We start from the raw sequence: 17,007 nt of genomic DNA, 5'->3' as shown, positions 1-17,007 counted from the left end.
AAATGGGGCTCGGGAGATGGGGTGTGCTTGGAAATGCCCCATTAAGGCTGAGGGAAAGTGGGTTGGTGGATAATAGGTAAAAGGGGAATACCATGTCTCGCCCTTAGGTATTCTCCCCATCCCCTGTGACCCTCCACTCAGTTGATCTTCCGTCTCTTGTCCAACCCCAAGGTTGGGATCCAAAAGCAATGGCTCTTCCCTGGCCACCTGAATGAAAGATCCTGGCGGAGAAGGTTTCTCAAAATGCATTGGAAAAACACATTGTGATGGATCAATATATGCTCAAAAATACAGTTGGGCCAGTAAAACTCCTGCGAGAACTTCTCCTTTAATTACCTTTGGTTTGTGATATGCAAGCTTTGTGATTTGGTGACTCGCTGCTAGCCTATGAACTCTGAGCTGATTTCAGCTGTTCGTACGTGCTGGGCGTAGCTCTACGGTCTGTTGTTTCAATGTGCGGTGCAAGCATCTATGATTAATTTGTTTGCTGGTCACAACTCATAATCCTCTGTTGCTGCTCGCATTCTTATTTCCTTGTGTGTGGTGGCCCTCTCAGAGCTCCAGCAGGCCAGGATCATGGGTAGCTGCGCAGGAAAGTACTCTGAATGCTCACGGTCTTCTTTCAAACCAAGTTCAGAATTTTTCATTGTTGACTTGCGTGGACCTCCGTACAAGTGTCAGCTGAAAGGCCCTTCTTTGTCCACAAGCACTTTCCTCCCTATCAAAGCCATTCTTTCTCTGAGGATTCTGTCATATGTTCTTTTAAGGTAGGCTTACATTTTATACTGAATTGCATCACCACCACGAGTTGGTGGTAGATCTTTCTTCGGCTGGTCTCCCTGCCTCCCTGAAATTTGAGGAGAATCATCTTCGATTCCGGAAGCACCTCAAAAGCTCTCTTTGCTTCTGCTTTTTCTCCTCCTCTCCCTTGCTGACTTCCTGGCTGACACTGAATTTCCACTGGTTACCTGGTCACCCTCTGATCTCGGGCCCAGGTCCCTTCACCTGCCAGTCGCACTCCTGCACTGCCTTCCTGGCTTCCCCCGCACTTCGGGACTGGTTCTGTATCCCTACAGTCCCACCACCAGCACTTGACACCTGATGGCTGCACTTGTCCTTGCACTTGCCACCTCTGGGCCATACTTTTACTTACTGTTTATCTTAATTTATTTATTTTGGTTCTTATCCCATGTACTGCACTGTCCTCTTCCCCCCTCTCCTCCTTCCCCTTCCCGTGCACTTGCGCGCTCTGAATGACACCTGGCCTAGTAGGATCGTTGTCTGTCCTCCCTTGTTCCCCCTCCCCTGCTTCGTTGTGCCTTCAAACACTTATGTAGAGGCGCGTTATAAATGCCATATAATCATATCTCTTTCAGGAAGGATACCAACAATCTTATCAGTACAGTGTTTTCTTATACACAGATAGGGAGGTCCATCTAGTTACAGAACTGTTCAGACATAATAGGCCAGGGAGGTTTGGGGCACGTGGTGGATCCACTATTTCCCTCCTCTCTGTCTTAATTCACATAACGTGTGGCCCACGTAATGGCCCATGAATTTGTCATTCTCATCATCGTGGCTTAATCGTGGCACTTTTTCACAGTGCATAGCTGTATATTTTGTAGTCATTTCATATTCACAACGTTATAATCAAAAATCAATATGTTTTATACATCTATTGTGTGGGCCTTCCCTCGTTGTGTGATTATCAAAGTTTTTATTGAATCTTTAAACCATTTAGCTCATGCTGAGTTGCAGTGACTGCTCTGGTAATTCTAACATTTGGAGATTCCGGAAACTCAAAGAAAATCAACCTGTTAGCCAAGTAGTTTGATATATCGGGACCCTAGAACTAGGGACTAAGACAAATGTGCCCGACAACTCCAAAGGAAATCTGATATTTGGTGTTATATGTTAAATTCAAATAAGTGATGTGTATCTGGGTGCTTGACTCTTTGTTTTGTTTGCTTTACAGACCGGAGCTGTAACCCAAGCTGGCTGAACCTTATAACACAGATAGCTGCACCAACAGTGAATGGAAGTGATGTACCACCTACTGTAGCCCCACCTAAGTCGCTACAATGGTGGGATGCTCAGAGTATTGTTGGGCTTATCATTTTTGTCTTGTGTCTTTTGTATTCAAGGTAAGAGCTTTATACAGTGTACCCCAGTATGCCTCACTTGGGAATTTAGTTTTTTAAAATCCATAGTATTTTCTGTGCATATAAAGTAGAACATAACATAGCAGCTGGAATTTTATATGTTGCAAGCATATGTTTTCTGTATTATGACCTAAGTTTAATATGTGTGACAGCGTGGTCACAGTGCTCCAGAACTGTGACCAGACACATTAATATGGTTCAAGGGATTTGAGTTACTTCTCACCACAAAGTAAAACATAAGGTGTCAGGGTGCCTCCAATGATTAGAAAAATAGGTGTCAGGATGATGATAATTCTCAACAATAAGGTGCCATCATAGTGGCTTCAAATATGGGGTGCTAACATGAGGGAGGGCCATTGAGTCGCGATCGGGAGTCAACAGAAATTGCCACAAAGGAGTTTGACAACAGGGGGTTTGTTCAGTGTCTCAAAGTAATCCAACCATGGTAACTGGCACAAAGCAACAAGTCCCAAATGGCAACTAGTCTAAAAAACAAAAGTGCAGAAATAAAGTCTTCCCACTTCAAGGAAGGTGTTGTCGCTTCTGATTACTTCAGTCAGTAGGCGGTTGTCCTGTCCTCCAAACCTCTTCTGATGCAGCAGCATTTTGTCAGGCATGGACCCACGGCCTTTAAGCAGCAAGGTATTTCTGGGGGTCTACTTAATGCTGCCACCTAATGTGTTTCCTCAGGACTTCCTCCTTGTGGAGTGGCAAGGGCTTCCTGTCAGGCTTGACCCAAGGTTGGCACCTCTGGGTTGGTCAGGTATGCCCTTGGTGGCGTTCGTTGGAAAGCACGGCCCAACTCCGATCTTCCAACCACCTTCCCTCCCAAAGGTTTCTCTGGAATTCTTCTCCGTACGGTCTACTCTTTTGCTGTCCTCCCTACTCCCTGGTGTAGGGCCACTGTTGTATTCTTGCACCCACCTCTACATTTCTTCTGGACCAGTGTGACCCTCTGCAAACTCCCCAATCCTTCTGACTAAACGGTGATACCTCCTCTCACCTCCTTCCTTAGATGGTCCCTCTCTATCCCCCTTTCTAGACAATCAATCTCTTATTTTCTATTCTCGTGGTATCTTTCCTTCGCATCAAAACTCTGCTAAATCCAGGTCTTCTCCTCTCTCTTCTCCACAACACTGTTCCCCTCCTTCAACTTGACCCTTTTCTTTTTCCTCTTGCCTTTTTAAGATGTCTCCCTATCTTCTCTTCAAGTTAATATCTCTCTTGTCCTGCTTCCAGACGGTATCTCCCTCCTTCTTCTCTCACCGTATCTGCCTTGAGGCTCTCAAAAATAATATATCCTTCCTCCCTTAGCACAACAATATCTCTAATAGCCTCTCCAGCCACAATAGCTCTCTCATCTCCCTCGTTCTTCTTCAAAGCTGAAGGTCTCTTCATACACTCTAAGGTACTCTTTCTACAGGTGATACCCACGTTCTCCCCTCCAAAGTGATATCCCTCTTTAACCTCTTAAAAGCTGAGGACGAACATGCTTGTTCTATTTGCATAGACATGCATAATAGCCCAGCAGTAAAAAGGTTAAATGCATCCAAACAATCCCACCTTCTGTCTCCATGATCTCCCTCCTGATCTGCACTAGAACATTATTCCCCCAACAAAATATCTCCCTCCTCGCTACTCCCTCCTTACTGTACACCAGTGTCTCTACCTTCCACAACACCATCGTTATGCTCTCCTCACTGGCTCTTTGCGCTTATATCTTTGAATTCACTGTATTTCCTTCTGCAGAATTATTGTACATGTCTATAAAACATTTAAAGCATAAGGGTTCATAAGTACTGGCCAGAATGTTATGTTTGCATCTTATATGTAAGTTAGATTTGCGGAACGCTATACACTAGCTCCATGTTCCCCGCTGGCAGCTCCTGGTTACGGTTTCCCCAAAACACCACCGCTTTAACAGTAATTCCACGGTGGAGGAATTACCCTCAATTTCCAGCCATACTCGTAATGAGCCCCATTGTCTTTATCCGGACCATGATTTGGATAACTGCACCATCTGTCAGTCCTTCTCATCCAAGACCCATACAGATCGTCACAGGAGGTTAGTGGCTTGGTTGGATTACGGTGCCCGGGCCTCCGACTCAGCCTCTGTCCGTAGTTACGCTTTTGCAAGGCACAACAGACCCCTTGAGCGCACTCCCTCATCAAAGAGGTCGACGTCCCATGAAGAATCTTGACAGGGGAAGAAATCAAAAATGGGACATGGATCACATGCTCTGGCTTCTCCATAGTCGACGACTTCGTTGACGTCTTCATCCACGCCTACGGTCCCCTCATTGACGGCTTAGCATCCAGAGCGTCCTCGGAAGCAAAGCATTCTGCATCTAAGAAGCGACGCTCGTCCACGACAACAACCAACCCGTCCATGCTATCGTCGACAGGCCACCAACGGCCCAGGTCTGCTTCGTTGACGACGACAACCATGTCCTCCATGACAAAATCCTTTCCATTGACGACCATCTCATCGCTGACCAAATCCATTTCGACAGGCTGGTCGAGGGTATGAGGAACTGTTTGGGGCTGAGATGGATATGGCCATCCAAGAGGTTTTTTTTTTCTTCAGACAATGACAACAGTGGCCTACTACCATGCCACTCCCATTGGCATCCACGTCTACTAAGTATGTTACAGTTCCGCTGTAACTCTCTTCCAGTCCACGTGCCACACAGGCACAAGTTCAAGCACACACCCCTTCACGGCCAGTACCAATGCAAGTTCCTTCTCCTGCAGTCTCAAGGGATCTGTCCATGGATATCTTGTCCACACTGCAAACGCTGGTCTCAAAGTTTAAGCAACATCTTTCTCCTTCAGTTAGAGCTGGTACTAACCTGATATTGATTGTATGGATCTGTAGTAATGGAATGCCACCTAATGGGAACACAACCACTTGGATTGCAGACAGGTAGTTTGTGCTCCCAAAAGGTAGCACCCAAGGGAAACCCATGTGGGGAAGAAGGCCCTTGCAGAGTTGATTGCACCGTTGCAGCTTAACAGGGTGCCAGAGTAGAACAAGGCTGAAGGATACTGGAGCAGCAACAATTGTAAAGTATCTCAGGCAATGGATGAGGAGGCCAAATAGCCTCTTGAATACAGAACCCCCATACCTCACCCAAAGAATCACTAAGTTTCACTCCACTAGGCCCACCAGGGCCTCCCTACACAGCTGAAGGCTCTAGCTTCACCTACACTGCTGCCAAACTTTGTAATACCTCCCATCCCCCCCTACACATTGAGAGCTGGGAAATCCTACTGGGTCTTTCGCAAAGTGCCCAAAACTCAGCTATCTTCTTAACCCCCTACCCCTACCTAACTACCCCTACCCACCCCACCCACTCTTCAGACATATTCCCCTACTTTTACACGGTACTGTATACTTAGCTTGTATGACTATGTAATGAAATTGGATCAAGCTTTGTAAATATACCTATGCTAGCCCTGCTGTGTTGCACAACAACAACAGGACTGTACGTCACAGACCGACCAATTGACTTGTACCTGCAACAGCGCCTCAATGCCTTCGGCTTGTATGTGCGCAATACAAATTAATTAAATAAATAAATAAATAAATAAATAAAAACAAGGAAGTAGGAAGGAGTCTGCACGAAGAAAGCGGAGGCCGCAAGGTGCAGAACTGAGAGAGAAGGCAATGAAGATGAAAGGGAAGCCACAGGACAACTAGGAACACAGGAACAATGCAGCAAAGTAGCAGTACAATGAGGAAGCACAAGGTAGCAGCAGGGCTAAGCAGAGCATAGCGATGCGCTCCTCTAACCGTGTATGTTATGTGCTGTGCGGCGTTCGTACTCCGGATGTGCCAGCACGGTAGCCGCCATCTTGATGAGGGCTGAAATGCCCAAGACGTGCAGCGTAATGAGCAAAGGGTAGCACCATCTTGAATGTTGCAAACACTCCCGCACCGTGGCGTCCACACCAACATTGCCAAAGAGCCAATTTCTGGATCCGTTTGCCTGACACCTTTGTCCCTGCCACTTCCATCACAGCCTCATGTTTTTCCTGTCGAAGGAGGCATGGCTCGTGTTAGGCAGAAACCTGTGCAGTTCCCTTAGGGACCACTGCAAAAGATTTAAGACTACAGGTGTTGGCAGTAAACCCACTTGGTAGCAGTCTGTACCACCCAGATTTACCTGGTAGCTGTGGCTGAGCAGTCGGACTTCCCTCAAGAAGAGTTAGGCAGTATGCAAAGTATACACAATAGGCACCCAGATACAACAATACAAGCAAACACTGACCAGAGCTTTGGTATCAAAGTATATAATTATTTATTTAAAAACACACAGTTTGAAACACTCAAGCACTCTTATTGTAAAATATTCTAAACAAAGTTACTATTGTAATATATACACCCCTTTTCCCTTATCGGATAAATCACAGTAAAACACCACTTATTTTCATACAGAGGTGAGCGCTTAACTAGATTGCACTCTGATAAGTTTGTGAGAAAGGGAGGGAAAAAAAGACAGAATATGGAAAGGTACACCACTCTAAGATTCAGGAACACTGTTAGCAAGGCAGAAGAGCAAAAGTCACTGGTGAGCCAAAGTCCAAAGGCTGGGCCCACTCTTAGAGAGAGCAGAGCACAAATGCGCCCAAGATCACACAGTTACACTAGGCTTAGAAAGTCTTGCAGAGGGTTCAAAAAGAGTTTAGAGAGGCTTTAAGAAAGTTTAGCCAGGGTGTCCCAGACTAACCCAGGTTCGAAAGCCGGGGGCTAAATCTACCCCGTACAGTCGGTAGCAAGGGAAGCCAGGCGGGACACGGTACCTTAAGTGGGCAGGATCCTCCAGCGGTGGCAGTTGTTCCTGGTAGTGGGTGCAAGTTGCGTCGTCGTCCAGGGGAAGAGAAGATCTCGACTTGGAGGAAAGATGAAGGTCGTTGCACTACCAGGGAAGAAACCAGCCGTGGAGTTTTCCGGTTAAAGGTGGTACCTTTGTTTCGCAGTCGTGGTAAAACGTGGTATCCCGGTTGCCGGGGTGCTTGGCACAGGCAAGGCGGCCACGAGGTACGTCGGGAAGGCGAAAAGACGGTGAAAACTGGTTATCCCCACCAGTCAAAGGAAGAAGACTCTCCGGCGGGAGATCTCCTCTGTCGTTGGGAAAAGTGGTGAGGCAGTCCAGCAGGGCTCCACTGGTGGTGGTGTCGTGGCAGGACGACTCAGCTTCTCCCTCGTCGGATTCTTCGGTCCTGTGGCGACTTCTGAAGTTCCAGTCCCCAAAGCCCTGCTTGTATGCAGCAAACCCCCATTCACTCAGCCTAGCTGTCACTCAAAAATGCTAAGTGGTGAGCCGGTCGGCTCACCACTTGGGCCAATCAGGATGGAGTGCGACTTGAGTTGCCTAGGCAACTCAGTCCAGGGTGCCTACATTTCCCTCCACCCCTCCTAAGTACCCCAGACAGAGTGGCACCACTTTGGAGGGCTTCTGTGGAAAAGCCCGCCAAAAAGTGGAACAAAGGGCTCGACTTGGATTAGAGTCACAGAAGAGAACACAAACGCCATTTTAGAATCAAGTTTTGGCAAAAAATACCAACCGGAGAATTAATATTAATTAAATAAACCGGCGGTATGTTCGAGGCTACCGTAAATAATTAAATAACGATAGTAGCCTAAAACAATGGGAAATCCCATAGGGAAATATTTGCGGTTGAATATAAAAAGTAGTATCCACTGCCACCAGCCAAAACTCGATCAGGGGGGACGGAGACGTGCCCCCTCGACTAACAGACCCCGGGGCAATTGAATTGCCCCAGCCAGTACGTCCACAATATGATGGTTTGTACTGGTTCTGTTCAGAATTTAAGACAAGTAAAGTCAATGGTGACTTTACATGCCCCGGGAGACAGTAGTCAGTCCCAGGGTATGGAGTCTATACTGGGGGGTCACTATGACACCCCTGTGTCACTGCACTGAGGGTGCTGTGTAACACACATCACAAAAACACATGAAGCCCTATGGAGTAAAAGACCCCATAGCACATTAAACACATCTAGATTCAAAGAAACACACTCAAATCATGCCCAAGAGTGAGGGTAAAAGAGTCTCATTCTTGGCAGGAGAAAAAAATAAACCCCAAAAATCCAGCAAAGCTGCTGGGGGACTCACTAGGTTAGGAAATTCAGCCTAAACAGAGAATTCTCCCTAACAGCTCATCTGCCACCTTCTGGGCCCACCCTTCGGGTACCAGCCCTTCCCCCGCAAGCCAATCTCACAGACACTGAAATTGAGGTGTCTCCCCTTATGAATCGACTAACACGTTTGATGACCCAGCTCCAGGTGATTGCGAGTCAGCCGATCTTCCTTATGAAATTGATTCTTCTCACGCACTCATGTCCCAGGCAGTGAAACTGTTTGATCATATACCAGAAGAACAAAAGGATGGTTTCCTTTTATCAAAGGCATGAGTCTACCAGAAAAACTGAGGTACCCATTCCTTTTCTGAATTATATTTGGGAGCACAGTCTTCAAGTAAGGAGAAATCTTTTCTCAGCATCCCCCAAGAAAGATTGCTTAGGGAAGAAGTACAAAGCTCCAGATTCCACCCCTAAATGTCTTTGCACTTGGCTCAGCCTGGACTGTCGTTTTCGCAAATGCTTCTTCCCTTTGTATGGCGCAACCAGGCAAAGAAGGCAAACAGCTGGACGCTTTTGGTAAATGTGCCATTTCCACAGCTACTACCACTATCAAGGTGTTCCTCGCCCACTACGACCAGGAGCTCTGGTTTAATCTGGGCCCGGTGCTGTAATTTCTGCCTCATGACAAGCGGGAGGAAGCGCTTACATTTCTGTGGGCAGAAGCAGCATCAGACCATGCCATTTCCATTGCTGTAGACATCACGCACACAGGATTCTGCCAGATGGGAAATTGAGCTATGCTGCGCTGTCCAATCTGGCTTAAGCCCACTAACCTACGGCCTGAAGTGCAATCCAAGGTAGTGGATATGCTGTTCGACGGCATAAGATCTCTTCAGCAAGAAGGTGGACAAGACCCTCCAAGCCATCAAGGACCGCACAGACACTGCTCGTTCCTAAGGGACCCTGCAAAAACAACACCAGTCTTTTAATTCGGGAAAATCCACATTTTCCAGAACTTCAAGGGATTTCTGGTGCACCCATCGCCCACTAACGACATGCTCCAGCAACGGCCAAGAGGGTTAGATGGTGTTTTTGCATTTGCTCGGCCACGTAGGTAGAACCTTCGACTTACCACACCCCGGCCACTGGCAAAACGAGCGATTGGACTCAGACAGGCAAAATATTACACTGAGACCATTCGGTATGGTAAAACATATAAATGTCTCATTATAGGCCCTTTATTTACACCTTATACATATGAATACATCAAACACAAAACACAAACACAACAAAATAGTAAGATATACAGGAACATAGTAAAAAAGTGTATCACCGTTAGCAATGTGGTAGAAGACGCCTTCATCTTGGCCCATACAACACTGCGTAGTCCCAGAGCAGGTAGGCAAAGAGATCATGCGCAATAACAGGGTCTGGAGCGGAGCTTCCGCCCTCTCAGTGGAACTGCATCACCCAGGGATCCGAATTCTGTATTTTCTGAGGAGAACCTCTTCTGTTTATGGGGGCATGACCCCGTCCTTCCCGGTTATGACTGCCCTCGGCCTAAGAGCAGATCACAAGTGGAAGGGGGCAAAGAGCGGAAAAAAACAGCCAGAAGTGGAAAAACCCAGGTTCCATCTGCTCGAATTCTCCCAGGACCCCTTATCACTGCACCTGCAGGACGCTCCGACTCCCGCTCTAGCTCGTCCTTCAGCGGATAATACACTAACAATTCTCCACAGTAAATTCATTCAGCAATAATATTTCTCCAGCATTGGATCTTTCATGGCTTCACACGCCTAGAATATTCCCCGTCGTCAGGCTGGGAACCCTCGGTATACTTATTAAGACGTTTTCCATTGGAAAAAATTCAACACTTCTGTGTCCTATCTACGTCCTTTTGGGCGCTTACGCATGACTCAATAGGACGTACAGTATAAATAGCCCCGCCCCCGCGGCTCCCTTCTGATTTCAACCGTCTCCAAAGTAGCGGGAGCACCTCGTGGTTTCACTCCTTACAAGGTTAAACTTTGTCTTTCTTTCCGAATGTCTGGGAAGGCGTTGTTCCGCCCGTGTGCCAAGAGCGGACTGAAGAAAGTCTACGAAGGGGATGTGCACATTGATTGTCTCTATTGTCTTCACCCACATCATTCGGAGGACAGCGTTGAGATTTGTAAGGGATTCTCACAGAAAACCGTGAAAGACCGTAATACGCGTCTGGTGACGTGGCTGAATGAAGGGGGGGACAGTACCATTCATCGGAGGTAGAATCTGCACACAGTTTGGCATCGAGGCCTAAATCTCTGAAAGTTCATCGCCGCTCTGTATCTGCAGAGCCTCCGCCGAAGAAGCCACTTTCTGCAGAAAAACGTCCCTCGCTAGAAAAACATCCGGTGAAAGAATCATCTTCATCATCGAAACATGGTCGTGTGGACCAAGACCGCAAACAAGGAAAATCTTCCTCTTCATCTTCATCAAAAAAGGATAGAAGAGATCCCTTAAAGACCTCCTCCTCAGAGGACCATCACAGGTCTTCCTCAAGTAGAGACTCGACGAGGCATAGGTCTAGCTCAGAAAAGGCAGGATCGCCTAAAGAGACTGCGTCACAGCCACCAATGTCGTCAACTGGAATTCCGTCATCGACGGGTTCATTACCACCGGTGCAGGCAATACATGCAGTGGCTTTGTCGACCCCGGCAGCGACGATTGAAGGGGCTCCGAGATCATAGTCGACGGTGAATCCACCAGAGGTTTGGCAACTGGCAGTGTACGATGCAGTTTTGCCAGATACCCTGTTGCAGCAGGAATCAGCGTTCTCAATATCGTCGATGGAGGAAGACCGCAAACAAATTGTTTGTCCAACGGATCTGGGCTTGCAAGGTTTTGGCTCGTCGATGGTCTCGGGAATGCAAAGTGTCCCTGTTACATTGTCTTTGCTAAATCCTCAGTTGGTGTTATCCTTACAGGTGTTGACCACGTTGCAGTCTCTATTGAGCCAACTGGACGCAAGGTTACTCCCCATAGGTACACCTCCAGCGATACCAACAATACCTGCCGACGACGAACCAGATCCCGCTCCGTGGTCAATGTCAACGACCGGGTTGACGGTCTCCCGTCCAATTAGCGAGGACCTTCCCCGCTCACACCAGGAAGAAGGGGAGTTGCAAGATTCAGAGTCAGACCAAGGGCCTAGAGACTTTCTCAGACATTTCGTCTTCCCCTTCGAGAGATCCTACATGGGAATCTGAGGCAGAGGTGGAAGCTCCTATAAGCCCGGCTCAGCCGTCACCGACAGATGACATCGGCTCCTTTCATGCGATGATCGGGAAAGCCTGTATTGAATTTGGTCTGACCCCAGAGGAAGAAAAGAAGGAATGCTTCTTATTTGACCATAGGGGGAAGAGGAGGAAGTCAGTCTTCTTGGTTCGCATTCTGGACCACGTCTGGCAGGAAGGCTTGCGAACCATGCGTCATCCATTTTCAGAACCTGCAATCAAGGGCAGGTTGGAAAAGAAGTTCAAAGCTCCGGATTCTACTCCTAAATGTTTGACCGCACAGCCTTCTCCGGAATCGGTGGTGTCGGCAGCGGCTGCCAGAAAAGCCAGATCTCAGAATAAATGTACAACACCCCAGACAGTGAGGTTAGAAGGCAGGATGCTTTTGGTAAAAAGGTCTTGTTAGTGGGAGCGGCGACGGTAAAAGCAGCTAACTCGCTGGCTATCAAGGAAAGATACGACCGTGAGATGTGGCATCGTTTGGCCCCCATCCTGGAACACCTGCCTGAGGAGCACAGAAAAACAGCCATGTTACTGGTTCGTGAAGGGGAGGAGGCTTCAAACCACTCTATCAATATCGCCGTGGACTTGGCCGAATCCGGTTTCAAGCAAATAAATAACAGAGTGGTATTGTGAAGACAAGCCTGGCTGAAATGTACAAAGTGGACGAGGCCCTTAAGGGCATGAAGGAGGATTCAGACACAGCAAGATCGCTCGGAGCCCTACAAAGTGGTAGAGCATTTCGGTCCTTTCGCCCTTTCCACAGAGCGTCGGGGAATTACCGATTTGCGGCATCCAGGGATCGGAGTTTCAACAGGCCATCATACTCCTCCCAAGGTTAAAGGCAAGCAGTCAAAGTCCCAACAATGACGAGTTTCAGTACGTCCTAGGAGGCAGAGTGTCCCGTCGCGTTGACGAGTGGGAAAGGATAAAATCAGACCGTTGGGTATTGGACACGGTAAAACTAGGCCACTCTTTGCAGTTCAAGAAGGTACCATCTCATATTCCACCAATGTATTCGGCGCAACACCATCTTCACATATTACAACAGGAAGTGGTGCTTATGCTGCAAAAAGGGGATATAGAATTTGTTCCGGTGGCCGAGAGAGGTCTGGGAGTTTATGCCCGTTACTTCGTGGTCAAAAAACCCAACGGCAAGTGGTGACCCATTCTGAACCTTCGAGCTCTCAGCAAGACTCTGCAACGCCTGAAGTTTAAAATACTTACACTTCAGGAGGTTATGCGGTCTATACAGCCGGGGGATTTTCTGGCGTCGTTAGACCTGCAAGACGCATATTTCCAGATACCCATGCGTCAGCGACACAGAAAGTTTCTAAGGTTCGTAGTCGGTCAGAGTCATTACCAATTCAAAGTGCTTCCATTCGGACTAAAATCGTCTCCCAGGACGTTCACAAAATGCTTGGCTCCAGCGGCAGCTTGGCTGCGAAGGAAAGGTCATCATGTTTATCCTTACCTGGACGATTGGCTGGTAAGGGGCTCGTCGCCGGGAGTGCCGCAAGCAAGCCTAGAAGCCACCATGCAACTTCTGCAGCAGTTAGGCTGTACAGTCAACTTCGAGAAGTCCTGCTTAGCTCCCTAAAGGAGCTTGGTATTTTTGGGCGCGGAATTCCAAGCTCATTCAGGGCTAGTGAAACCGTCCTTGGAAAGAGTTCAAAAACTCAAACAAAAAGCGAAGGAGTGGAAAGCTGGCACCAGAGTGTCAGTCAGGAAATACATGTCACTGCTAGGGGCCATGGCGTCGTGTATCCCGTTGGTGAACAACTGACGAGAGGGATGCCCCTGCAGGAACCGGATTTTCAGTTGACGGTGGTAACGGATGCATCGCAGACAGGATGGGGAGCCCATCTGGGATCCCTGCAGGTTCAAGGCCAATGGTCCCCAAAAGAGTCAATGCTTCATATCAAAGTGCTGGAGTTAAGAGCGATACATTGGGCTCTGAAATCATTTTTACCACGCATACGGGGATCAGTCGTAAGAATATTAACGGACAATACAACAACAATGTTCTACCTCAGGAAGCAAGGGGGCACTCGTTGCAGAACGTTCTCGAGCGAAGCTCAGGAGATATGGCGTTGGGCCCTCGAGCAGGAAATAAGCATAATGGCTTACCATCTGCCAGGGGTGAACAATGTACAAGCAGACTCTCTCAGCAGGGAGATGAATCAACTGCATGAGTGGGAGTTGAACGATCAACAACTGGCGAACATCTTCAAGAAGAGGGGTCATCCTCCTCTGGACATTTTCGCAACCCGAGAGAACAAGAAGTGCGAACATTACGCGAGCAGATGGCCACATCCCGGCTCGCTGGGGGAGGCATTCTCCTTCCCATGGATGGGCAGGTTTGCGTCTGCGTTCCCTCAGTTTCCGCTCATTTAACGTACCCTCCAGTGGGTTAAAAAATACCCATGCGTGTGATTCTAGTTGCTCCTTACTGGGCGAGACAGTCATGGTTTTCGGACCTTCTCCAGCTGTCGATAACCGAGCCAGTGAGGTTCCAGAAGATTCCAGACCTTCTATCTCAAGACAAGGGAGCAGTTTGGCATCACAACCTGGGCGCCCTCAGCCTGACAGCCTGGCTCCTGACTTCTCCGAGTTTGTGGCCCTGAACATTTCTTCGGATTGCTGCCGAATTTTAGAAGCAGCACGGGCTACGTCCACAAATACTTTGTACGCATGTAAGTGGTGCAGGAACCAACCGGGGGTGGACCCCCTAAATATCGCGTCGGAAAGATGGTTATCTTTCTCCTCCATAAAGGTTCATTTGGCAGCCATTTCAAGATTTACTCGTAAAAGGCATTCGACTCCGTTGTTCAGCGATTGACTGGTTAAGCATTTCCTGAGAGGCTTATTTTGGACCTTTCCTCCGGCCAAAAAGTTCCATCCTAGTTGGAGTCTCAATCTGGTGCAGGCAGGACTAATGAAGGCTCCTTTTGAGCCTATGACGTCGTCATCCTTAACATTGTTGTCATGGAACATGGCCTTTTTAGTAGCTATTACTTCAGCAAGAAGACTGTCGGAGCTGCAAGCATTGGTGATCGATCCCCCATACTTGCGTTTTCTCAAGGACAAGGTGGTACTGGCAACCAACCCTCATTTCATACCAGTTCCAACTGCATTCCACAAGCATTCTTCAATTGTGCTTCCAACATTCTTCGCAGCTGCCTCTTCTTTCGCAGAAAAAGCTCTCCATACGTTGGATGTCAAAAGAGCTTTAAAGTTTTATCTCAGTCGTATTCAAGAATTTAGGCATACGAGACAACTATTTGTGGCTGATAGGCCTTCGGTAAAGGGGAAAACCGATCTCCAAACAAGGACTAGCCCGCTGGGTGTCGTCGACTATTGCCTTCTGCCACTCTAAAGCAGCGAAGCCTCTGGAAAGACGTCCAAAGGCTCACTCAACAAGATCCACCTTGTCATCGGCGGCATTGCGGTCCGGAATCCCGCTGGTGGACATCTGTCAAGCGGCATCCTGGTCGATGCCGCATACATTTACTCGGCATTATTGCCTAGAGCAACAGCATGCAGCGGATGTGCAGATGGGTCGAGCAGTTCTGCGACACCGGTTTCAGCAAGGTAAGCCCCACAAAGGGGTGTAGCCTCCTGTCAATGTACCATGATTGGGGTTACTGTCAATGTACCATGATGGGGGTTTTGTATTGCTAACTGCATGTGCGGTATCTCCCTCCTTCTTCTCTCACCGTATCTGCCTTGAGGCTCTCAAAAATAATATATCCTTCCTCCCTTAGCACAACAATATCTCTAATAGCCTCTCCAGCCACAATAGCTCTCTCATCTCCCTCGTTCTTCTTCAAAGCTGAAGGTCTCTTCATACACTCTAAGGTACTCTTTCTACAGGTGATACCCACGTTCTCCCCTCCAAAGTGATATCCCTCTTTAACCTCTTAAAAGCTGAGGACGAACATGCTTGTTCTATTTGCATAGACATGCATAATAGCCCAGCAGTAAAAAGGTTAAATGCATCCAAACAATCCCACCTTCTGTCTCCATGATCTCCCTCCTGATCTGCACTAGAACATTATTCCCCCAACAAAATATCTCCCTCCTCGCTACTCCCTCCTTACTGTACACCAGTGTCTCTACCTTCCACAACACCATCGTTATGCTCTCCTCACTGGCTCTTTGCGCTTATATCTTTGAATTCACTGTATTTCCTTCTGCAGAATTATTGTACATGTCTATAAAACATTTAAAGCATAAGGGTTCATAAGTACTGGCCAGAATGTTATGTTTGCATCTTATATGTAAGTTAGATTTGCGGAACGCTATACACTAGCTCCATGTTCCCCGCTGGCAGCTCCTGGTTACGGTTTCCCCAAAACACCACCACTTTAACAGTAATTCCACGGTGGAGGAATTACCCTCAATTTCCAGCCATACTCGTAATGAGCCCCATTGTCTTTATCCGGACCATGATTTGGATAACTGCACCATCTGTCAGTCCTTCTCATCCAAGACCCATACAGATCGTCACAGGAGGTTAGTGGCTTGGTTGGATTACGGTGCCCGGGCCTCCGACTCAGCCTCTGTCCGTAGTTACGCTTTTGCAAGGCACAACAGACCCCTTGAGCGCACTCCCTCATCAAAGAGGTCGACGTCCCATGAAGAATCTTGACAGGGGAAGAAATCAAAAATGGGACATGGATCACATGCTCTGGCTTCTCCATAGTCGACGACTTCGTTGACGTCTTCATCCACGCCTACGGTCCCCTCATTGACGGCTTAGCATCCAGAGCGTCCTCGGAAGCAAAGCATTCTGCATCTAAGAAGCGACGCTCGTCCACGACAACAACCAACCCGTCCATGCTATCGTCGACAGGCCACCAACGGCCCAGGTCTGCTTCGTTGACGACGACAACCATGTCCTCCATGACAAAATCCTTTCCATTGACGACCATCTCATCGCTGACCAAATCCATTTCGACAGGCTGGTCGAGGGTATGAGGAACTGTTTGGGGCTGAGATGGATATGGCCATCCAAGAGGTTTTTTTTTTCTTCAGACAATGACAACAGTGGCCTACTACCATGCCACTCCCATTGGCATCCACGTCTACTAAGTATGTTACAGTTCCGCTGTAACTCTCTTCCAGTCCACGTGCCACACAGGCACAAGTTCAAGCACACACCCCTTCACGGCCAGTACCAATGCAAGTTCCTTCTCCTGCAGTCTCAAGGGATCTGTCCATGGATATCTTGTCCACACTGCAAACGCTGGTCTCAAAGTTTAAGCAACATCTTTCTCCTCCAGTTAGAGCTGGTACTAACCTGATATTGATTGTATGGATCTGTAGTAATGGAATGCCACCTAATGGGAACACAACCACTTGGATTGCAGACAGGTAGTTTGTGCTCCCAAAAGGTAGCACCCAAGGGAAACCCATGTGGGGAAGAAGGCCCTTGCAGAGTTGATTGCACCGTTGCA

At 47.9% G+C, this 17,007-nt stretch overlaps 1 protein-coding gene across 4 annotated transcripts in view; it reads left to right on the top strand.

Moving 5' to 3' along the window:
• SERINC3 (serine incorporator 3) overlaps nt 1-17,007 on the top strand; it is a 967,471-nt gene that overhangs the window by 475,690 nt on the left and 474,774 nt on the right. For all 4 annotated transcript variants that reach the window (XM_069651326.1, XM_069651327.1, XM_069651323.1 and 1 more), the window contains exon 8: nt 1,976-2,144. In XM_069651326.1, the coding sequence (XP_069507427.1) occupies nt 1,976-2,144 (169 nt within the window). The remainder of the gene's footprint in view (nt 1-1,975; nt 2,145-17,007) is intronic.

Source organism: Ambystoma mexicanum, chromosome 3p (assembly GCF_040938575.1).
Source record: "Ambystoma mexicanum isolate Mex_15411 chromosome 3p, UKY_AmexF1_1, whole genome shotgun sequence".
NCBI lineage: Eukaryota > Metazoa > Chordata > Amphibia > Caudata > Ambystomatidae > Ambystoma > Ambystoma mexicanum.
The sequence above is the reverse complement of the archived record's forward strand: the minus strand, read 5'-3'. Positions and strand labels throughout refer to the sequence as shown.